Here is a 24,465-nt window from a genome sequence, read left to right as displayed (position 1 = left end):
TGAGGGGTAAGAGGCCATCTTGTGCTTTCTTCACGACTGTGTTGGTGTGTATGGACCATATTAATTCTTTACTGACGTGAACAGTGAAGAGCTTGAAGCTCTCAACCCGTTGATGTGGGCATGCTCGGCCCTCCTTTTTCTGTAGCCCACGGTCAGCTTCTTTGTCTTGCTGCCGTTGAGGTTGTCACTGACCTCCTCCCTATAGGCTGTCTTATTGTCGTTGGTGATCAGGCCTATCATCATCGTGTTGTCAGCAAAACTTTTGATGGTTTTGGAGTCGTAGGTTGAGATGCAATCATGGTTGAACAGGGAGTACAGTACGGGACAAACACACACACCCCTGAAAGCCCCCATATTGAAGGTCAGCATGGCGGATGTGTTGTTGCCTACCCTCACCATATGGGGGTGGCCTGTCAGGAAGTCCAGGATCCAATTGCAGAGGGAGGTGTTCAGTCCTAGGGTCATGAGCTTCAGTAGTGGTGAGTGGGTAAAATCAACGGGGAAGGAATGCCAGGAAAAAAAGCCATATTACAACCTATGTGTTGTGATAATTGCACTGTTTGTACTATAACCTGTTAGTTAATATGCCTTGACACTGTGATTTATAGGTCTACAGCTGAGACAATAAAACACAGTGTCAGAATAAATTCAACCAGATCTTTGTTTCATCTATCCAATGAAGTCCACAAAACATATTGCATGTCACAAACCCTTACATGACCTACAGCATGGCCAAGCAAATGAATGTTTCCCACATTTTCGGACTACTAAACAACTATTGATTTAGAATCATGGAGAGTTACCGCAAGTCGCAAAGAAAACAGGCGTTGCCTGCACTATTCCAGCACCATTTCAACATCTAATATAGTGACAACTAAAATGTACCAAAAACGATTTAGTCCAATCAACGTAAGCTAAATATGGTGTGGCTGTCTATGGTACTGATTTGTGTGTGTGTGTGTGTACGTGCAAGTAGAAAAAAACATGTTAACTCACCTTACTTGTAGAGAAACGCCAATGCCATTCTCCTATTTCATGTTGCCTAAACGGTGTATGACTCTGTCATACACGCTTTTAGTTTTTGTGGTCCTTGGCTACCTGGATAAAATGCTTGCTCGCTTCCCTAACTTCCTTTCACGGGCAACGATGCGCCAGGCCAGCTAGTTAACATTAGCCTATGTTACAGTGCATTCAGAAAGTATTCAGACCTCTTGACTTTTTCCACATTTTGTTACATTAAAGCTTTGTTCTAAAATTGATTAAATGGGGTTTTCCCCCTCATCAATCTACACACAATACCCCATAAGGACAAAGCAAATACAGGTTTTTAGCAATGTTTGCAAATGTACATATTTACACAAGTATTCAGACACTTTAATCAGTACTTTGTTGAAGCACCTTTGGCAGCGATTACAGCCTCAAGTCTTCTTGGGTATGATGCTACATGCTTGGCACACTTATATTTGGGGAGTTTCGCCCATTCTTCTCTGCAGATCCTCTCAAGCTCTGTCAGGTTGGATGGGGAGCATCGCTGCACATCTATTTTCAGGTCTCTATTTTCAGGAACTCTGGAGCTCTGTCAGGGAGACCATCAGGTTCTTGGTCACCTCCCTGACCAAGGCCCTTCTCCCCCGATTGCTCAGTTTGGCCGGGCAGCTAGCTCTTGGAAGAGTCTTGGTGGTTCCACAATTATTCCATTTAAGAATGATGGAAGCCACTGTGTTCTTGTGGACCATCAATGCTGCAGAAATGTTTTGGTACCCTTCCCCAGATCTGTGCCTTGACACAATCTTGTCTCAGAGGTCTACGTACAATTCCTTCGAACTCATGGCTTGGTTTTTGCTCTGACATGCACTGTCAACTGTGCGACCTTATATAGACAGGTGTGTGCCTTTCCAAATCATGTCCAATCAATTGAATTAACCACAGGTGGACTCCAAACAAGTTGTTGAAACATCTTAAGGATGATCAATGGAAACAGGATGTGCCTGAGCTCAATTTCGAGTCTCATAGTGAAGGGTCTGAAAACTTATGTAAATAAGGTATTTCGGATTTAAATGTTTTATAAATTTGCAAACATTTCCAAAACCTGTTTTCGCTTTGTCATTATGGGGTATTGTGTGTAGATTGATGAGGAATTGTTTGGGGGGGTTCATTTTAGAATAAGGTTATAACGTAACAAAATGTGGAAAAAGTGAAGTGGTCTGAATACTTTCCGAATGCACTGTATGCTTGGATCAGAATCCCAATTATAATACTTGGCCAGTACGGAGAATAAAGTAAAACCATAAGTCCAAATCCCTATCTCCATCCATGCCTAATAAGGAAAGGGACGATTTTAAATATGCAACAATTCAAGTTTTCTGTCAATGACGTTTGTCTTCTGATGTGATTGATCTGAAACCAATCCAGTAAGACTTTTCTTTGGTGAGCCAGGACCATTCACAGCTGAGCTTACTCAGTTTAGCTCAATGCTGATTGGCTATTATTTTATCATGTTTTTATCAAGGGACGCCAAATGCTCGCTGGCTTCCCTTGCATTCAAAGCTACGGGCGGCAACAATGTCATACGCTTTTTGACCAGACACCATAGATGGGCTACATATACAGAGACAGAGGGGTGGTGTTTCTTTCAATTGGATGCTTTCTCCAGTGAGACATTTAACCTCTTACGAATTAAAGGAAATTTATGAAACACAGAAAGACAAAAGCAAAATTATTTGTATGTTTTTTTCTTGGTCATTTTTGGGGGGAAGCCTGGCTTCCCTTGGCATCCATGAACACACGCCATGCTGAGCATAGTAATGAGCTTGGAGGGCACTATGGTGTTGAACGCTGAGCTGTAGTCAATGAACAGCATTCTCACATAGGTGTTCCTCTTGTCCAGGTGGGAGAGGGCAGTGTGGAGGGGAAATTGAGATTGTGTCATCTGTGGAACTGTTGGGTGCTATGCGAATTGGAGTGGGTCGAGAGGTTCTGGAATGATGATGTTGATGTAAAACATGACCAGCCTTTCAAAGCATTTCATGGCTACACTCCTAGAAAAAGACCTAAAAGGGTTCCTAAAAGGGTTCCTCAGTAGTCCCCACATGAGAACCCTTTGAAGAACACTTTTTTGTTCCAGGTAGAACCATTTTGGGTGGATGCGAAAGAAACGCATACCTGTTTAGGCGAAGTGCTGGCTAGCGGAGTAGAACACTTAGAAAAGAAAAGGACAGCCGCACACTCTAGGAGCTCAGATGCAATAATTGAATAACCTAATAACCAACGTTTCAACAGACAAGCTGTCATCATCAGGGTATAATGACAAACACTGTGGGTCACAGAAGGTTCTACATGGAACCCCAAAGGGTTCTCCTATGGGGACAGCCAAAGAACCCTTTTGGAACCCTTTTTGAAAGTGTACAGATGTGAGTGCTACGGGGCGATAGTCATTTACACAGGTTAACTTGGTGTTCTTGGGCACAGGGTCTGCTTGAAACATGTACTGTAGGTAGTACAGACTGGGTCAGGGAACGTTTGAAAATGTCAGTGAAGGCACTTGCCAGCTGGTCAGTGGAAGCTCTGAGTACGTCAGGCCCCGGATGCGGGGCCATGTGAATGTTAACTTGTTTAACCTTTTCACGTGAGTTCCAAATATCTCGGTCCCCCTAGCATGAGTTGTCTTATGTGTGTGATGCCAGAATTAGTTCCAAAATGTAATCGTTACGCAACAGGACAGTTACCTCTTGCTGCCCTCAAATCAAGGCTCACTGCCTGCTAATTATAGGATATGTTTCAAGTTGTACATTTTACATGATTTTCAAAAAGTTTGAAATGATGTGCGTTCTGCCTCCTTATTAATTCATATAGAAGTAGCCCATTTCACCATGACAGACAATTTACATTTGAGGCATGCTATGCTAATCTAAGGCGAGGATTAGCTAGATGAGCCGGATACATTTTTCTATTACATGAGAGCCCAAGCACTCCCCTAAAGTTTTCTCAGGTCATATACAGATATTTGTGCATCTCCAGTCAGAACAGAACCTGCCCAAACTTTTTTCCCCCTGGTGCATTTTCCGGCTGGCGCCCGCATTGCCTATATCGTTGTTTTCCTTACTAATAATTACTATGTGCATTCTTATCAAAGTACATTCCTTATTACCTTATCATAATACAGTTTCTGTGTATTGTGTTATGTAATTTCTAATGTAGCACACCTTATTTATGTATGGAGTATAATGTATTCTGTGTGTATTCCTTTACCGTGCACCCTTGAGGTACTGATTTCATAAACTTTATGGTGTTATAGGAGAATTGTGCTTATGTAAACTCAGAAAAAAAGAAACATCCCTTTTTCAGGACCCTGTCTTTCAAAGATATTTCATAAAAATCCAAATAACTTCACAGATCTTCATTGTAAATGGTTTACACACTCTTTCCCATGCTTTCCCAACAATTAATGAACATGCACCTCTGGAACGGTCATTAAAACATTAACAGCTTACAGATGGTAGGCAATTAAGGTCACAGATATGAAAACTTAGGACACTAAAGAGGCCTTTCTACTGACTCTGAAAAACACCAAAAGAAAGATGCCCAGGGTCCCTGCTCATCTGCGTGAACGTGCCGCAGGCATGCTGCAAGAAGCCATGAGGACTGCAGATATGGCCAGGGTAATAAATTGCAATGTCCGTACTGTGAGACGCCTAAGACAGTGCTACAGGGAGACAGGACGGAGTGCGGATCGTCCTCACCATGTCAGACCACGTGTAACAACACCTGCACAGCATCGGTACATCTGAACATCACACCTGCGGGACAGGTACAGGATGGCAACAACATCTGCCCAAGTTACACCAGGAACGCACAATCCCTCCATCAGTGCTAAGACTGTCTGCAGTAGGCTGAGAGAGGCTGGACTGAGGGCTTGTAGGCCTGTTGTAAGGCAGGTCCTCACCAGACATCACCGGCAACAACATCGCCTATGGGCACAAACCCACCGTCACTGGACCAGACAGGACTGGCAAAAAGTGCTCTTCACAGACGAGTCACAGTTTTGTCTCACCAGGAGTGATGGTCGGATTCGTGTTTATCGTTGAAGGAATGACCGTTTCACCGAGGCCTGTACTCTGGAGAGGGATCGATTTGAAGGTGGAGGGTCCGTCATGGTCTGGGGCGGTGTGTCACAGCATCATCGGACTGAGCTTGTTTTCATTGCAGGCAATCTCAACACTGCACTACAGGGAACACATCTTCCTCCCTCATGTGGTACCCTTCCTGCAGGCTCATCCTGACATGACCCTCCAGCAGGACAATGCCACCAGCCATACTGCTCGTACTGTGCGTGATTTCCTGCAAGATAGGAATGTCAGTTTGAGGACAGCTTTTGTATTCTCGCAACAAGTTGTTTGGAGATGGATGAGGGAGTGGGGAGGTGGGTGAGATATTGTCCATTTAGTTTCATAAAGGAACTGTATTTGATTTGTATATGAACTGTATGTCCAATTACAAAAAATCTTGTTCAGTAATCATTTAGTTTGTTAGCCATTGAGGACAGCAGTACCGATTAGATGGAAAAATATATACCAATTGGTGGTTTTCCTAGCGCATGCCACAAAGCTGTTCATCATGTCCGCCATATCCACTGCCCCCCTTTTGCGATTATAGTCAAGCACACAGTCTGGTTTGATCTTTCTCTCTCCCATCAGGTTCCCTGTGGCTCTCTTCTCCTGTAGGTCCAAGGCATAGCGATTGGTCTCCTCCACTATATCTCCACCACTTCCTCTTTCAGAAATAGCTTGAAGCACTCTGCCTCAGAGGGAGATGGCAAGGGACTTTGCACTCCAGACTGGAACTCGTCAAAGCAAACAGCAGGGCCAAACGGGGTGAAATGGATGGCGGCCTTCCAGCTACCGCAGACCCTTCGTACTTCACCCACTGTTGGTCTGCCTCCATCACCACCAGCATCTTCAGAGGGACCTGGGACTTTGTCGGTTGGAAAGGGTTTCTCAGATTCGGAGTTATCAGTGGCCACAAGGCTGGGGGCAGCTCCTCAGTGTCACTGTCAGAATCTGATTCCTCACTTTCATACTCAGAATCATTGTCAGAATTTACAAATATCTCCAGAATTTCCTAATTTGTGAGTTGTCTCATTTTGAAAGACATTGCTAATGCTACAGCTTAGCCTACTAGCTACATACATAAACAACAACACTAATTGGCTCCAAGTGAGTGTCAGGGGAGATGTGATTGGCTGCCGGTGTGTTGATACTGATGATTTGTCTCCACAGATGGTTTGTTTATATAGCAAGTTAGGAGAACTAACACAGCAGGTTAGGTGAATTAACGTAGGCTTATAATTAGCTACTATTGCCCCTGACACAACGACCAGATAGAGCTGTTGAAGGCCTAGCTACTCCATCTAGCCACAACAGTAGAAACATAAAACAAACTACCTGTGGCGATCAGTATCATTACACCGGCAAGAGCCACTTGTATCCATAAATCACTATCAGAAAATGGTTTGTGTGGTAATCCTTTCTTTATTTGTTGTTTAATTCATATGTTTTCAAGTAATGGTGACAAATCATGCATTCTGATTCTTGCATAGATTTTAATGGACACGTATGATGTGTGTAAAATTATTTTTTGAAGGCTGTACTGAGTATGATGAGCTAATGCTAAGCTATTTGCCGGCTATGTGTGGAGCAATGTTTGTTGACATCATTCAATACATTCTGGTTGTCACGTAAATGTCTGTCAAACCAAAGATATTATAGAAAATGAGGTGAAGGGATGGTTCACTTGTCTTTCGAGTCAACTTCAGGAAGAGAATGATGGTAGATGACACAGCCCCGTTCGCCTTTGAAATGCATACCGCAAACAGACCCAACATCTTGTCATCTCTTCTTATCTTTGGTTGACACAGAAATACAAACATGGCGGTGCACACAAACTCTGCCCACCGTCGGATTACATTAGTATTTTAGAAATTGTTTTACTCAATTACTTCAATCACTGGTGAGCTCACCCGTGATTTGATTAATTGTAAATAGTAACTGCTATTAGCTAATTCATATTATGGTTTCGATCAGCTGAGAGTTAGCTAAATATGACAGTTTGCATTAGCTCCCTCTTTATTCAGTTAGCACTAGGACTAACGTAGCCTACATTTCTCTGATATGGATGAGAATTGTGTTACACTGTTGCTACTTCTGTGCACATTGCATCCAAAAATAAACTGCTCGCATTGAGGACATAGCGTTATTGTAAGGGATCTCGTCCTCCTCTTCTGAGGAGGAGAAGTGAGAAGGATCAGAGGACCAAAACGCAGCGTCGTAAGTGTCCATAATGTTTATTTTAAAACATAAACTGAACACTACGAAATACAAAACAATAAACGTGAAATGAACGAAACAGTCCCGTGTGGCGACAAACACTGACACGGAAGACAAACACCCACAACCCAAAACTGAAACCCAGGCTACCTAAGTATGATTCTCAATCAGGGACAACAATTGACAGCTGCCTCTGATTGAGAACCATACTAGGCCGAACTCAAAAACCAACATTGAAAAACAAACATAGACTGCCCACCCAACTCATGCCCTGACCATACTAAAACAAAGATGAAATAACAGAACTATGGTCAGAACGTGACAGTTATAAAGACTGTGTTTGTGAAAAAAATGTATGTGAAAAAACGGTATGGCCAGCTCAAATGCTAGATGTTCTAATCAAGTGTTCTAATCACACCGGTTTGAGCGTATGCTGCAGGGACCACTGTAGAATGATCACACCTGTGTGTTTGTACGCGTCAAAGGGTTAAAGGTCTTATTCACATTGGCTACGGAGAGCGAGATCACAGTTGTCCGGAACAGCTGGTGCTCTCATGCTTGTTTCAGTGTTGCTTGTCTCAAAGCGAGCATAGAAGGCATTTAGGTCATCTGGTAGGCTTATGTCACTGAGCTGCTCGCAGTTGGGTTTCCCTTTGTAATCCGTGATTGTTTGCAAGTCCTGCCACATCCAACGATTGTCAGAGCTGGCCTAGTAGGATTCAATCTTAGTCCTGTATTGATGCTTTGCCTGTTTGATGGGTCGTCAGAGGTCATAGCAGGATTTCTTATAAGTGTCCGTATTAGTGTCCTGCTTCTTGAAAGCAACAGTTCTAGCCTTTAGCTCAGTAAGGATGTTGCCTGTAATCCATGGCTTCTGGTTGGGCTATGTACTGTATGTACAGTCAATGTGGGGACGTCGTCATCGATCCACTTACTAATGAAGCCGGTGCCTGATGTGGTAAACTCCTCAATGTTATTGGATGAATCCTGGAACATATTCCAGTCTTTGCTAGTGAAACAGTGATGTAGCTTAGCATCTGCTTCATTGGGCCACTTCCGTATTAAGCGTGTCTCTTGTACTTCATGTTTGAGTTTTGGCTTGTAAGCAGGAATAAGGAGGACAGAGTTATGGTCAGATTTGCCAGGGAGGGCGAGGGAAAGCCTTGTATGCATTTCTGTGTGTGGAGTAAAGGTGATCTAGAGTTTTGTCGCCTCTAGTTGCACAGGTGACATTCTGGTAAAAATTAGGTAAAACAGATTCCAGGTTCCCTGCATTAAAATCACCGGCAATGAGTAGCGTTGCCTCTGCATGTGCATTTTCTTGTTTGCTTATGGCCCTACACAGATTAGACATTAGAGATGCATGGTATGCATGTGCAGTCTTTGTGTGCAGTCTTTGTCATGACAACAAATTACACCCAATAAACAATAATATTTTTTTTAATAAACCTTCACATACATTATCTTACTAAAACTGTCAGCTTAATAAGGGTCACTCTTGTTATTGTTTTATTATTCAATTTGTAAGCAGATGGTGTCATTCAGCACCATCTGTTGGCCGCTTAGAGAATAAGAGCGCACAACCTCCAATATCCATCTCCCGCACACATTTAATAATAATTTGGTGGGTGCTTATATTTGTTTTTTGCATATCCCAACTCCCCCTGAGACACCCTTGGAGAGTGGGGCCATGGCCAGGGTCTGCCATTATCTTGGTGACACTGGAGCAATTAGGGTTAAGTGCCTTGCTCAAGGGCACATCAACAGATGTTTCACCTTGTCGGTTCGGAGATTCCAACCAGCAACCTTTTGGTTACTGGCCTAATGCTCTAACGGCTACACTTAGAAAAAAAGGTGCTATCTAGAACCTTAAAGGGTTCTTTGGCTGTCCCCATAGGAAAACCCTTTGAAGAAACTTTTTTGGTTGCAGGTAGAACCCATTTGGTTCCAGGTAGAATCCCTAGAACCCTGGAACCAAAAAGAGTTCTCCTATGTGGACAGCCGAAGAACGCTTTTGGAACCCTTTTTTCTAAGACTGTAGGCTACCTGCCGCCCACATTTAACCTGAACCCTGTATGTGTGTGTCCATTAGTGTATATCTCCTGAGAGTAGAGCATGTTTACTGAGAGCAGATAAGAATCGTTCCCATAACCCACTCCCCAGTGTGGGTGTGTGTGTACTCACCACGTTGTGACAGGGGATAAAGATGTCACTGTAGAGTAGTGCACACTCTCTCTTGGCGTACGGCTGTCTACCCAGGTCTCCTTCACACGCTCTCTTCACCACATAGTCACTCTCACACTGACACACGCACGCATGCACGCAGACACACACGCGCGCACGCACGCAGACACACACACACACACACACACACAGAGTGAGTGGGTGTCTGATTTCTCTTAAATATCACAGGTAGGCCCTAGAGACGCAGGAGACTGGGTTGAAGGGTGGAAGCGGGGGGGGTGGAATAAGGGTAGGGGCGGGGAAATAGACCTCTTTCACTTTCCCAACTAAAGACCAAGAACATGAAATGGAAATGTTCCCCCTTTTAGCCAGCTGGTATTCATTACTCTAGGCATCATTTTTATCATTAGAAGGAAATCAAAAAATCGCTGTGAATCTGTTTAGTTCAGTTGTTATTGTTCCAAGTGGGAGTTAGAGCAGATGGTTCGGAGTTTAAAATTCCACTTTGCGTGTGTGCGTGTACCTGTCCCAGAGCCCAGCTGTCTCCAAAGCCCTGAGCATTGCTGACCTCCATGTGACTGGACGTGGTCATGTCATTCACCGTCACACTGTCAAAGTTCCCACACAGACCACTCAGGAGACCCTAGAGACAGACAGGGGGAGAAAGAGGGAGATGCGAGAAAGAAAAAGACGGAATAGGGGTGGGGGTGGGTGGGTGTGTGTGTGAGTGTTCCAACTCAGTTCTGGTGAGAGAGAGAGAGAGAGAGAGAGTGGGCGGTAAAAGTATCCTGACCTTCCACTGTGGTCCAGCTCTGATGTGCACGGTTGTCTTGCGGTCCCAGAGAACGGTCAGGTCCTGTTTGGGGAAGTGGATGGCTGTGTAGTAGCCTGCTGACCACAGCTCAAACTCTGACCCCTTACCTACCACACTGGAGGGGCTCTGGATGAAGAGAAGAGATCACACACACACACACACACACACACACACACACACACACACACACACACACACACACACACACACACACACACACACACACACACACACACACACACACACACACACACACACATACACCGGACCAGACCTTGGTTAGAACACATCAGGAGTGTCACACATACCAAACACATAAACTCAAATAATATGTTTGTTATAGCGGCTATCAGATCAGTAAGAGTTTCTAGCTAGTCCTAAATGAGGGTTAGTGCTGCCCACCAGGGAGCGCTCATGGACTTTCAGGTTTTAGAGTAAGAAGGGAAAGGTTGGTGTGTGTGTATGTGTGTGATGCGCACAGGCTGGCCTGAGTTGTCGTTGAAGTAAATCTTGGTGAATCCAACATGGATGACCAGCATCTTCATACAGACGATCCCACTCTGATAACAATCCTTATTCTGGGCCACGATGGACACCTCACCATCTATACTCTGGAGAGAGAGAGAGAGAGAGAGAGAGATAGGAGAGAGAGCGAGCAAGAGAGAGAGCAGTCCTTATCCCGGGCTACTATGGACTGCACTTCATCTATACTCTGGGGAAAGAGTACTGTGTGTGGTGTGCAGGTCTGTCCCCAGGGCTGATAGAGTGCATTCCTGGCGCTCACTGTTCCTCCTCTGGGGGACTCTGACATTTACAGTAGCAACATCACATTCAGGGTAGGGAACGTACTAAACGATGCAGATAGCAAAGTCATGAAAAGAGCTGACATACACTATATAATTACAAAAGTATGTGGACACCCCTTCAAATTAGTGGATTCGGCTATTTAAGCCATACCCATTGCTGACAGGTGTATAAAATCGAGCACACCGCCATGCAGTCTCCATAGACAAGCATTGGCAGTAGAATGGCATGTACTGAAGAGCTCAGTGACTTTCAACATGGCACCATCATAGAGCTGCCCCGGTCAAGTACTGTTATTGTGAAGTGGAAACGTCTCGGAACAAGAACGACTCAGCCGCGAAGTGGTAAGCCACACAAGCTCACAGAACGGGATGACCGAGTACTGAAGTGCGTAACGCGTAAAAATCGTCGGTCCTCAGTTGCAACACTGACTACTGAGTTCCAAACTGCCTCTGGAAGCAACATCAGCACACAAACCTACGATCACCATGTGCAATGCCAAGCATCGGCTGGAGTGGTGTAAAGCTCGCCGTCATTGGACTCTGGAGCAGTTGAAACAAGTTATCTGAATCACGCTTCACCATCTGGCAGTCTGACTAAAGAATCTGGGTTTGGCAGATGCCAGGAGAACGCTACCTGCGTTCATGGATAGGCCCCTTAACTCTAGTGAAGGGAAATCTTAATGCTACAGGATACAATGACATTCTAGACAATTCTGTGCTTCCATCTTTGTGGCAAAGGCCCTTTCCTGTTTCAGCATGATAATGCCCCCGTGCACAAAGCGAGGTCCATACAGAAATGTTTTGTCGAGATCGGTGTGGAAGTACTTCAACCCCAACAAATACCTTTGGGATGAATTGGAACGCCGACTGCGAGCCAGGCCTAATCGCCCAACATCAGTGTCCAACCTCACTAATGCTCTTGTGGCTGAATGGAAGCAAGCCTCCGCAGCAATGTTCTATCATCTAGTGGAAAGCTTTCCCAGAAGAGTGGAGGCTGTTGTAGCAGAAAAAGGGGGACCAACTCCATATTAATGCCCATGATTTTGGAATGAGATGTTCGACAAGCTTTTGGCCATGTAGTGTATCTTAGTGTACCTGTCAGTTAAAAGGCATATCTGTTTCCGGAAGGATCGGGTGACTTAATGCTTACCCCAGCTCATAACCCTGAGTAAAATAATAGACAACAGAACAGGGAAATGTGATGTGATCAGCATTAGATGGAACACCTAATATGGCTGCCAGTCCAGCCACCACAGAACCTTGATTAGAACTGGAATGTCCCAACGTCCTGCTCATTCTAATTGTATATCCCTGGGAGTCTGCCGCGAACAGGCCTCTCTTTGTGTTACTCAGGTGTGTGTGTGTGTGTGTGTGTGTTGCTACAGCTTTGCTTACCTCAGTCGCTCTAATTAAAAATCGTTCCCAGATTAAAGAAACTCCTTGGATCCCCTTTCCCTGATCCCAATCTGCCTACACACACACACACACACACACGCACACGCACACACAAAAATGGCCGAGGAGCACAGCGGCTCTCTTCAAACATTGCACAGTCGCTAACCCAGTGACTTTCTGACAGCCCAAGCCCCTAGATAATTCCCATTATTACTACTCAGTCCCGTGTACGGTCTGTTAGAAATTCTCTCAGTTCTAGGGCTGCTAAATCAGTAATCTTGTTGAGCTATTTCCCCCCATTAGTACTGTTAGCTCTGCTAGTCTCCAACTGTACACTCTCCAGCAGACTTTGAAACGAGGCTTTGGCTAATGCAAATGAATGTACAAATGAAGTATTATCTCCAAGATGGACATGTTGGACATTTGGGTCCGGGATACAAATCCCAACATTTTAGTGTGCTCTGAAACATGGTTAAAAAGCTCTGTTGATGATAATTCCATTGCACTTCATGATTTAAAAAGTTTACAGATGTGATAGGACAAGAAGGGTGGTGGTGTAGCAATTTATGTGAAAAACAACTTTAAGGTGACCTACTAGTTGAGCTACTAGTTATAAATGTTATTTCTTAGAATATTAATTTCTATGTTTCTGGGATCTATCGACCTCCCTACACCACAGCGGCAGCAACTAGCTCCATGAATAGCCTCTGAAATAGTGATATCGGGGGGTCTGAATCTCGATTAGCTTACTCCCTCGTCTGATTGTCTTAAATCAGCATGTACTGATCCGAACTTAGTCCAACTGATTTCAGAGCCCATTTGTTTGAATGTAGAGAATCCTGCTAAATCAACTCTGATTGATTTTATACTTACAAATAACCCTCCTAAATACTTAACTAGTGGTGTCTTTACTATGGGACCTCAGTGACCACTGTCCCAAAGTCCGTGTCAGAAACACAAAGTTGCCTAAAACTCAACCACGCCTTACTGCTAAGAGAAACTTTAAACACTTCCATGAGTAGGGTTCTGACATGACCTTAACCATTGAGTCTTACTTAGTGTTAATGACACTCCGGAAGCAGAACTTGACATTGAACAATTCTTTAGTATGTTTATCTCTTCATCTGATAAACATGCTCCTATGAAGAGATTAAGAATGAAAGATAGAGCCAATCCATGGTTCACGCCTGAACTTGATGAGTTAATTCAGCTAAGGAACAAAGCTTGGTCTGAAGCCAGACACAATGGTAGCTCTGCTGACTGGCTCACCTTCAGATAACTTAGAAATATATTTACTGCTTCCGTAAAAAGGGCTAAATCTAAATATTTCATTAATTCCATATCTAACCCTCGTGGCAATCCAGCTAAGTTTTGGAAGGCTATTAAATCAATAAAAATAAGCAGCCACACCTTTCATCCCAATGAGGTTCTATTGAACTCCCAATACTATAGCAGACAAAACTGAAATAACTGATGAGTTAACCAACATTTTATTGCAGCAGGACATTTTTTTGAAAGGGGAAATAGCAGCAATAAGGACAACTCTGAAAATACTGTTCATGAACATAATACAAGCTAATCTCTGATGCAACCCTGTTTAATCAGACTTGCCTGCTACTGTAAATGGTGACCCACTGTTCTCTCTTCGGCAAGTCACTAGTAGGGATGTTCTGGACACTCTCTTAGCTATTGATGTTAAAAAATACACTGGGGCAGACATGCTTGACCCATGTCTTCAACAGTTTACTGCACCTCTGATTATGGAGCTCTTGACATATATTTTTTATCTATCCATTCTCTTGGTTACTATTACTAAGGCGTGGAAGGCAGCCCTTGTTCTCCAACTTCATAAAGGTGGTGATCACTGCAATCTTAATAATTATTTCCCAATTTCAAAGCTTTCATGTCTAGTGAAAATATTTGAACTCTTGGTAAGCTGCAGTCCATTTCAAATGGAACATTTATCCTGAATACTCATCAGTCAGGCTTTAGGCCAGGACACAGCACCATCTTGGCTGCTTCTCTAGTTATACATGACATAGTTAATGCACAGGGTAGGAAACAGCACTGCGCTGCCCTAACTGGGGCTTACATCTCTATGTGGATGACACATATATTTATTCCCGTGCCCCCTCAGTGCCCCCTCAGCAAGCCATTCACCACCTTCTGCTTGGCTTTAATTCAATTCAAGAATCGCTCACCGATCTTAAATTAGTGTTAAATGTTGATAAAACCAAGTTTATGTCTCCAGCTCTTGTCAAATTGATCCTAAAGACCTGTATCTGTACCTTGACAGGAGCCCAAAATGAGCTAGACCTGCATTATAAGTATGTAGGTATTTGGATAAGTTGTACATTAAAACACACATTGATAAGCTGACAAAAAGTTGTGAGTAAAGATTGGTTTCATGTAAATAAATAAATCTTGTCTCACTTTTGAAAATATGAGGAAAATTGATCAAGCAACACTGTGTTAAAAGCTCTAGATTCAGTCTATCACTCAGCTTTACATTTCACCACTGGTGATAATTTCTGTACGCATCATTGTTTCTTATAGTTCTGTTGGCTGGGAGGCTCTGACTACCAGAAGGGCCCAACATTAGCTATTATTCATGTACACTGCTCAAAACAATAAAGGGAACACTTAAACAACACAATGTAACTCCAAGTCAATCACACTTCTGTGAAATCAAACTGTCCACTTAGGAAGCAACACTTATTGACAATAAATTTCACATGCTGTTGTGCAAATGGAATAGACAACAGGTGGAAATTATAGGCAATTAGCAAGACACCCCCAATAAAGGAGTGGTTCTGCAGGTGGTGACCACAGACCACTTCTCAGTTCCTATGCTTCCTGGCTGATGTTTTGGTCACTTTTGAATGCTGGCGGTGCTTTCACTCTAGTGGTAGCATGAGACAGAGTCTACAACCCACACAAGTGGCTCAGGTAGTGCAGCTCATCCAGGATGGCACATCAATGCAAGCTGTGGCAAGAAGGTTTGCTGTGTATGTCAGTGTAGTGTCCAGAGCATGGAGGCGCTACCAGGAGACAGGCCAGTACGTCAGGAGACGTGGAGGAGGCCGTAGGAGGGTAAAAACCCAGCAGCAGGACCGCTACCTCCGCCTTTGTGCAAGGAGGAGCACTGCCAGAGCCCTGCAAAATGACCTCCAGCAGGCCACAAATGTGCATGTGTCTGCTCAAACGGTCAGAAACAGACTCCATGAGGGTGGTATGAGGGCCCGACATCCACAGGTGGGGGTTGTGCTTACAGCCCAACACCGTGCAGGACGTTTGGCATTTGCCAGAGAACACCAAGACTGTGCTCTTCACAGATGAAAGCAGGTTCACACTGACCACATGTGACAGACGTGACAGAGTCTGGAGACGCCGTGGAGAACGTTCTGCTGCCTGCAACATCCTCCAGCATGACCGGTTTGGCGGTGGGTCAGTCATGGTGTGGGTTGGCATTTCTTTGGGGGGCCGCACAGCCCTCCATGTGCTCGCCAGAGGTAGCCTGACTGTCATTAGGTACCGAGATGAGATCCTCAGACCCCTTGTGAGACCATATGCTGGTGCGGTTGGCCCTGGGTTCCTCCTAATGCAAGACAATGCTAGACCTCATGTGGCTGGAGTGTGTCAGCAGTTCCTGCAAGAGGAAGGCATTGATGCTATGGACTGGCCCGCCCGTTCCCCAGACCTGAATCCAATTGAGCACATCTGGGACATCATGTCTCGCTCCATCCACCAACGCCACGTTGCACCATAGACTGTCATCAGGAGCATGCCCAGGCATTGTAGGGAGGTCATACAGGCATGTGGAGGCCACACACACTACTGAGCCTCATTTTGACTTGTTTTAAGGACATTACATCAAAGTTGGATCAGCCTGTAGTGTGGTTTTCCACTTTAATTTTGAGTGTGACTCCAAATCCCGACCTCCATGGGTTGATAAATTTGATTTCCATTGATAATTTTTGTGTGATTTTGTTGTCAGCACATTCAACTATGTAAAGAAAAAAGTATTTAATAAGAATATTTCATTCATTCAGATCTAGGATGTGTTATTTTAGTGTTCCCTTTATTGTTTTGAGCAGTGTATGCTCCCATACTATTTCACCTCACTTCTAAATTGGAAATCTAGTAACAAATAGACTCAGTTTCTAGACTGGTTGGTACAAGAGGTTCTACGGGTCTCCTCTGAGTTAGGGAAGACTGCTTTCAGTTACTATGCCCCGCCGTCCTGGAATGACCTACAGGTCACTCTAAAACTTTATTCTTTGGTCCCAAAAGGTGAATTTAGGGAAGAAAAAAAAATAGATTATGAAAAGTGGACTTGTTTTGATTGATTGTATGTATTTGTTTCTACTTACTGCCCCTTTGAATGTAACGTAATTTATTTGAAATTATGTAACTGTAATTGTTTTGTTATCATGCTCACATTGCTTTAACTGCTGTTCTCAGCGCACCATTGGAAATGAAACTCTGGGCTCAGTGGGTTTCCCTGGTTCAATAAAGGTTCATAAAAAAAAACACACACACACACACCTTGAGTAAGTAGACCTGACAGTCCGAGTGATAGTCATACTCCAGGCCGTCGAAGGTGTGGTAGTGTCTGTCGCTGTAGACCGTACATACTGCCGGACACGGAGAGTAATTACAGTTAAAATACCCCCGGTGACACACACTGGAGAGAGACAGAGACAGGGAGAGATAGATAGATAGACAGAGGGGGAGAAAAACATACAGACAAAAATAAAGACAAAGAGAAGACAGTAAATGAAACACAATTGAGCATTTGAACAATATTTAGGATACTAGTGCTCTATTTTTTTCATGTTAACAGCATTTAACAATCCTTAATGGAAACACACCAAAAAACAATATTTTGGTATTTGTTTCATTAGTCCATTGTTGATATAGTCCCTAAATGTTTTGTGTGTCAGCAATCAGGTTTTCAAGATATATAACTTTCAAAATACAGAAATACAGCCGGCATCAAATTAAATCAGATTGTATTGGTCCCATACACCGAATACAACATGTGAAGATTTTACAGTGAAATGCTTACTTACGAGCCCATTCCCAACAATACAGAGTTAAAAAGTATGACAAATATTTTCTAAATAAAAAAAGGAAATAGTAACACAATAAAATAACAATAACGAGGCTATATAATGTACAAGGAGTGCCGGTACTGAATCAATGTGCATCATACCAGCTGTATTTCTGTATTATGAAAGTTATATCTTGAAAACGTTATTTCTGACATGCAAAACATTTTGGGACTTCATCAATAATGGACTAATGAAACAAATACCAAAATGTTGTTTTTGGGTTGAGTTTTCCTTTAAGGGATGGGAGGGTCTTACCATCTGTAACAGGGGGTGTCGACGGTCTCTCCTGGCAGATACTCCAGGCCCAGCCAGGCACAGGGACAGTTCTCTGGGTAGTAACACTCCCCACGGTGCAGAACCAGCCTACATACACATATACACACAGTCGGGTAGAACCATTACAACAATCAGGGCTCAAGCATGTGTGTGCTAATAAAGTACTTTTTTCTGTGTTAAAAATCTAAGCCTGGGGGGGTAATATTAAGCTAACATACAGAATTGTTTTAAGATGGTCATACCATGGATTATTTAGCTATTTGATTTGGAATTTTAGGACCCCTGCAAGTATAAAAAATTATCTAAAAACATTATTTGATAAAATATTGAATTTGGCCTTTACTGCCATAGCTCATAGAAAATGCATTGAATAACACATTCCTTGCGGAACAAAACTACTTCCATACTACTTCCAAAACTACTTTTTCAACCGGTACTGGGTTACCTTTGGACGAGTCCTGTGACACTTGTGGGGGTCATAGAACGAGTCTCCCCTCCCCTGGTATTAGTTTGTACCCTAAACGGTTTGGATGTTACAAAACGGACAACACCATCATCTTAGTGAGCCTTATCTTTCCATAGTTTGTAGGCCAAACCATTCGGACGCTACAGATGTTTTTCATGAGAAGACCGATTTTCAGGATGTCTCCAAGTCTGACAAACAGCGCTGTAGCTCTGCCACTTTCCACAGCAGATGTGGAAGGCCGACATTGGAGGATGTGTTGGATTGTGTTGCCCATACGAAAAAACTGATATTTCTAACTTAAACAGATGGATTTTGATGGGGATTTTTTTAATCGTGTTAATTAGTTTGACGCAAGGGTGTGCCAATCGACTCCAGTTTTTTTTTTAAATAGTTAAACTAACACACAGACACACACCCTACCCAGGTGGGCAGACACAGCCAGGTATGCAGGGTGTGGTGGGAGGACAGGTGAGGTTCAACATCAGGTTCCGACAGGTGAGCTCACAGGCCACACCTCCTCGCCAAGCCACCACCCCCTGGACCCCCTGGGGCTCAGAACAGCTGTGGAACACCTTTCCCTCCGGACACTGGCCTCGCTCTGGCTCTAAAACACAAAGACAGAAGTCATTCAGAAACAGAGATTTGTTGATGGTTAGATGGATGGATGGATGGATTGATGGATGAAAAACTTTATTTAACTAGGCAAGTTAGTTAAGAACAAATTATGGCCTAGGAACAGTGGGTCAACTGCCTTGTTCATGGGCAGAGTGACAGATTTTTAACTTGTCAGCTCGGGGATTTGATCTAGCAACATTTCAGTTACTGGCCCACTGCTCTAACCACTAGGCTACCTGACACCCTGAATAAGAGAGGGATGGTGAGTTTACCTCTTTCTTCTGGTACACACTCCATCCTTCCATTCCTGCAAAGGCTGTTGATGGGAGACAGAGCGGGAGAAGAGAATAAACATTTCAATTAGGGAGATTGTTTGAAGGGCGTTATGTCTGTGAAGTGAACTCTCTATAACCTCTCTATGAACTCTCTATGTACCATGGCTAGTGTGTGTGTGGCTGCTTACCAAGGGCCGGCGGCGCTGAAGGACACCTCCCCTGGCTGGGACACTCCGCCAATAGAGTAACAATGACACTGAGACCTGAGAGAGAAAAGAGGAGAGGATGATGTGAGGGTCAAGTCCTATGTGTTTGATGATGATGATGATGATAATGTGCTTTTGATCAAGATTATGGTGCATACTTGCCTGACTACTCAGAATTCTTCCGCTGCTCTATGTTTGCGACATATTTCAGTCTGAGACTGCCATCACTGAAATCGTTTGTGGAGATGTCGAAATTTGGGTTGTTGTACAAAACAAAGTCAACAGCGATTTAATCATTTCTAAGCAATCGGGTATCAAAGCCTATGATGAACTTTCTAAATGCTGCTTTACAAACGTGGGTTCTGGCTCTGGCCCCACCCATCAGTTTCTGGGACCAATCAGAACAGTTAGAATGGGTTTGCGTTCCAGAAATCGTCATGGAGATACTAAGATCCAGACTCATTGTGGACAAGAAACTAACGTCCATGGACGTGTCGTAGCGTTTTACCGAAGCAAGGGGTTTGGGTTTCAGGCAAGATGCATGTTAGATGATAATGTGTAAGGGGGCGGAGTCTTACGGCTGAACACAGCGTTGTCGTACGTCATCGTAGTAACTGCCCTCTGAGCAGCCACACCCCTCAGCACAGTCATCATGGTTACAGGTCTCTCCACTGGAGAGGGAGCGGCACGAGCGGCCACAGGACGACACACAGGAATGGAACAGCATCCCACCCATACACACCACCCCTACACACACACACACCTGAATTAAACACCTCCGTCACACCACCTACACTGTAACAAATTGCTGTAACTTTACAGCCAAAAATATACAGTTAGCTACTGTAATTCTATATTACAGTGCAGTACTGTAAAGAGCAATGCATTATGGGGGCTCAATGTCATTCCGCTACACTGCTGTAAAATTGTGCTGTATATTTTGCTGTATATTTACAGTAGCACACTGTGAATTATGGTGCATTGTGGGAAAATGTTGTGGACGGAGAAAGAATGTCTGGCTCATTAACATATTTGGAGGTGTGCCTTGTAAGAAGCTATATTTGTTGCACTCGTAATGGAGAAAGCTGTACAACACAGAACACAGAACCATACCGTATTTTTGTGCCGCCAAAAACCTTTTGAACAGTAGTGGATGCATGGTATTGTTGTTTCTGGCTCATTAAAATATTTTGAGGCATGCCTTTGTAAGAGGCTATATTTGTTGCACCTGTCAGTGCTGTACCAATTTAACTGAAATGTGGCAGTAGTTTCCTAACAACGATAGACAGCTGTCCCTGATTGAGAACCATACCCGGCCAAAATATAGAAACAGAAAACATAGAATGCCCACCCCACATCACACCCTGACCTAACCAAATAGAAAAATAAAACGGCTCTCTAAGGTCAGGGCATGACAGTCATTGCCAGTTTAGACGCCTTTGTTAAGGGCATTACAAGTGAAAGTGATATAAAACACCAAATATTCATTGGTATGCTGCTGTAAAATATAATTACATATTCAATTTTATTACAATACAATTTAACAATAAAGTATTTTATTGCAGTTTTGTTGTATATGTAGTGCAAAATTCTGGAAATTATGTTGCATTATGGGAGGGGGAAAAGTTGCTGGATTATTAACATATTTTGAAGCGTGCCTTGTAAATGAGTGAGAATGCTGTACCAATTGAACTGATACAATACATGGTAGTAGTGCTCTAACAATTTCATGTGGATATGGAACAGATCAGAGTGGCAGGAAGTCTTAAACCTTAAAAGGTTAAGTGTTTTGCCAAGTCCTTTTGGTCTGTTTTGCCCTGTAATCACGGCCAGTTTGGAAGTCTTTGTTTAGGCCTCTAGAATAATGATGAGTGAAAAAGTTACAGACGCACAAATATCCTACCCCCAAGACATGTTAACCTCTCACCATTACAATTACATTAACAGGGGAGGTTAGCATTTGGGGGGGTATGATATTTATGCCTCTGTAACTTTCTCACACATCATTATTCAGGATTCCTTCACATTAATGTAGAAGTGTTAAGAAACATTCTGTTCTTATTTACAATAAAAGTGACGTCAAAATGACACAATACATTATTTGCCATTCATTTCTATTAGGCACAAAATAATCTGAAACACAACCAAAACAAACAGCAAATGCATCCAACAAATTTGTAGTCACAAGCTTGATGTAGTCATTGTATGCTATGAATATGGGTTCAAATACTTAACTTTTTCGTAATTTAATACACATATAAAGTGAAATTGTCCCAATACCTTTGGTCCCCTAGAATGGGGGGACTATGTACAGAAAGTGCTGTAATTTCTAAACGCTTCACCCGATATGAATGGAAATACCCCAAAAACAAAGCTGACAGTCGGCACTTTAACCTCATAGTCATTGTATCATTTCAAATCCAAGGTGCTGAAGTACAGAGCCAAAACAACAACAAAATTGTCACTGTCCCAATACTTTCAGAGCTCATTGTATACCAAATACTACGTAACAGAAATGCTGCCCATTGTTGGGACTAGCTGCCTGCACTGTAAATCTGCTACAGTTTACTAACCACTGTGCTTCAAGTAATGCACTGTACATTCTAGAAATACAGCATGTTGCTGTAGTCAGGTGTTACAGTAATAGGCTGTAAATGGGGTGGCAGGGTAGCCTAGTGGTTAGAGCGTTGGACTAGTAACCGGAAGGTTTGCTAGTTCAAATCCCCGAGCTGACAAGGTACAAATCTGTCGTTCTGCCCCTGAACAGGCAGTTAACCCACTGTCCCTAGGGCGTCATTGAAAATTAGAATTTGTTCTTAACTGACTTGCCTAGTTAAATAAAGGTAAAAATGTATGTTTCAGTAAAGGTCCTGTAATTTACTGATGTCTGTGCTGCAAGTATTTTACTGTAAATGTAACCTACTTTTTACAGTGTAGACACACCACCGCTACACACAGACATATCATTCTCCAGCTCTCCACTGCCCAGACTCACCACACTCTGAGACGTGGGCCCTGTAGTTGACTGCAACATGGTGTTTGGAGCAGAGGTAAGTGTAGTGGGCCAGGGCCGTACACAGACAGGTGTTTCCACAGCGACATGCCTGGTAGCGACACTGTTGCTGGTACACACTGGGACTGACGTAACCATGGCAGGGAGAAAACACACTCCCCAACAAAACCTCACACAGAGAGGCATAGAACACTGTAACACACACACACACACACTTCTCAGCTTTTTAGAGGATATGGCTGCAGCAAAACATGAAGATATATCAAGCAGTCAATGGAGGTCAGGGTTAGAGTTTTGGGGTTAGGGGTGAGAGGTTACCGTTGTGCTGGTTCATCTCACAGGGGTCGATGATTGGCTGGTTGATGGGGGCGGAGCAAGCAGATGAGACCCTCCAGGAGTTAGCATGGAGCTGGGGAGTCCCCTCTATCATCCCTGCTGGGGAACTATACACACACAGGCCAAAATGTCATGAATATACTTACTGTAATACTCTTTTACTCAACTGCCTCAGATATAAATGCCCTAAACCTTTTCTCCAAAGAACATTTAGGGGTCAATATGAGAGGAAGTAGTTTCCTTACAGGAAGTCGTCACGAAGATTTCCGTTAAAGGTTCCACAAAGGCCTAGCGTGTTCCCACGCCATTGGCTGTCCAGTTGTAGGTAGACGCGCCCACCACGGCCGTCATACAACAGACGCAGTCCAAGCAAGGTCCTCAGCTGGACGAACACCGACGTTAGCCTCTGCACCTCCACTACATCTACTCACATAAACACATATTAAATCTGACGTTAAATAAGGTGTATCACAAGGCTGTGTTGGGACCATTACTGTTCTCTCTATACCTGATGTTATCCGTATCATACTGCATATTATACGAAGTAATGATAGGAGTATCAATTCTAAGTTGATTGTATCGTACCATTGGTGTAGGGCAAGGTGGGAGCGGGGTTGACCCCTATAAGCACCTCCCCCTCTCGGGTCAGAGTCACCTGGTGACTAACATTTTCATCCAGTACCACTGTCACCGACTGGATACACGCCTGCTGCTGGGCCTGTACACACACACACACACACACACACACACACACACACACACACACACACACACACACACACACACACACACACACACACAATTGTTTCAGATTGTGTGCGTGTTACCTATGTGAAGGTGGTATACTGCAATATGTGTTTGTGTGTGTTACCTCTGTGCAGGTGGTGTACTGAACGGTAACAGTGAATCTGTTGCCAATCCGGCTCTTAACCAAGACGTACTGACACGCCCCCGGCTGCAGGAACATCCTCCCATCGAACGACGTCACAAACACATCACCGACTACTGAACACTCCGCTGAGAGAGAGAGATAGAGAGAGAAAGAAGAAGGTAGGCAGGCAGTCCGGCAGGCATTGAAAGGTGTGACATTGGATCATTCAGCATATGAGTTTCTGATCATATGACTTGAGAGGTTATCTCACCTGTACAGTTGTTCTCTGTGCAGTTCCACACTCCCCCCATACACACACTGTAAATACACCACAGATTAGCAACTCACAAACACACACACACACACGAACACACACACAAGTCACACACACACACTCACCAGACGCTGCAGCCCTGCTCCAGTGTGTATCCCTGTGTGTATGAGGTGCCGTGATAGACACAAGGACACTGAGACACTGCTATACACGTCCCATTCTGTAGAATCAACCCTAAAATAGTCGGACACAGAGGGTGAGATGGAGTGTGTGTGTGCGTGTGTGCATTCCACGTGTGTGTATAAATGTGTTTGTGTGTACCATCAGGGCAGTAGCATCCGTCCAGACAGTGCAAGTTGGTTCCCAGACATTCCTTGTCAAAGGTACAGGTGGGAGGGCAGCAGCTAATACAGTCTCTATGGACAAAACTCTCCTCACAACCATCATCTACGGAACAGTCAAATTAAGAACTTACTGCAGTAATAAGTTAGCTAA

The 24,465-nt window shown here is 43.7% G+C and overlaps 1 protein-coding gene across 1 annotated transcript in view; it reads right to left on the bottom strand.

Annotated features, from left to right (window-relative positions):
* The window catches only part of LOC112253473 (otogelin-like protein), a 53,237-nt gene that overhangs the window by 14,800 nt on the left and 13,972 nt on the right, over positions 1-24,465 (bottom strand). Inside the window, exons 11-28 of the mRNA XM_042322752.1 lie at positions 24,292-24,417; positions 24,096-24,204; positions 23,968-24,014; positions 23,697-23,842; positions 23,411-23,543; positions 23,071-23,248; positions 22,808-22,932; positions 22,446-22,681; positions 20,055-20,239; positions 19,459-19,533; positions 19,268-19,311; positions 18,801-18,984; positions 17,894-18,001; positions 17,070-17,208; positions 10,800-10,931; positions 10,300-10,446; positions 10,030-10,149; positions 9,507-9,623 (exon numbers count right to left, since the gene is read on the bottom strand). Of these exons, the coding sequence (XP_042178686.1) occupies positions 9,507-9,623; positions 10,030-10,149; positions 10,300-10,446; positions 10,800-10,931; positions 17,070-17,208; positions 17,894-18,001; positions 18,801-18,984; positions 19,268-19,311; positions 19,459-19,533; positions 20,055-20,239; positions 22,446-22,681; positions 22,808-22,932; positions 23,071-23,248; positions 23,411-23,543; positions 23,697-23,842; positions 23,968-24,014; positions 24,096-24,204; positions 24,292-24,417 (2,351 nt within the window). The remainder of the gene's footprint in view (positions 1-9,506; positions 9,624-10,029; positions 10,150-10,299; positions 10,447-10,799; positions 10,932-17,069; positions 17,209-17,893; positions 18,002-18,800; positions 18,985-19,267; positions 19,312-19,458; positions 19,534-20,054; positions 20,240-22,445; positions 22,682-22,807; positions 22,933-23,070; positions 23,249-23,410; positions 23,544-23,696; positions 23,843-23,967; positions 24,015-24,095; positions 24,205-24,291; positions 24,418-24,465) is intronic.

This window comes from Oncorhynchus tshawytscha, linkage group LG06, assembly GCF_018296145.1.
Source record: "Oncorhynchus tshawytscha isolate Ot180627B linkage group LG06, Otsh_v2.0, whole genome shotgun sequence".
Lineage (NCBI taxonomy): Eukaryota > Metazoa > Chordata > Actinopteri > Salmoniformes > Salmonidae > Oncorhynchus > Oncorhynchus tshawytscha.
This window is presented reverse-complemented; position numbering and strand designations above follow the sequence as displayed.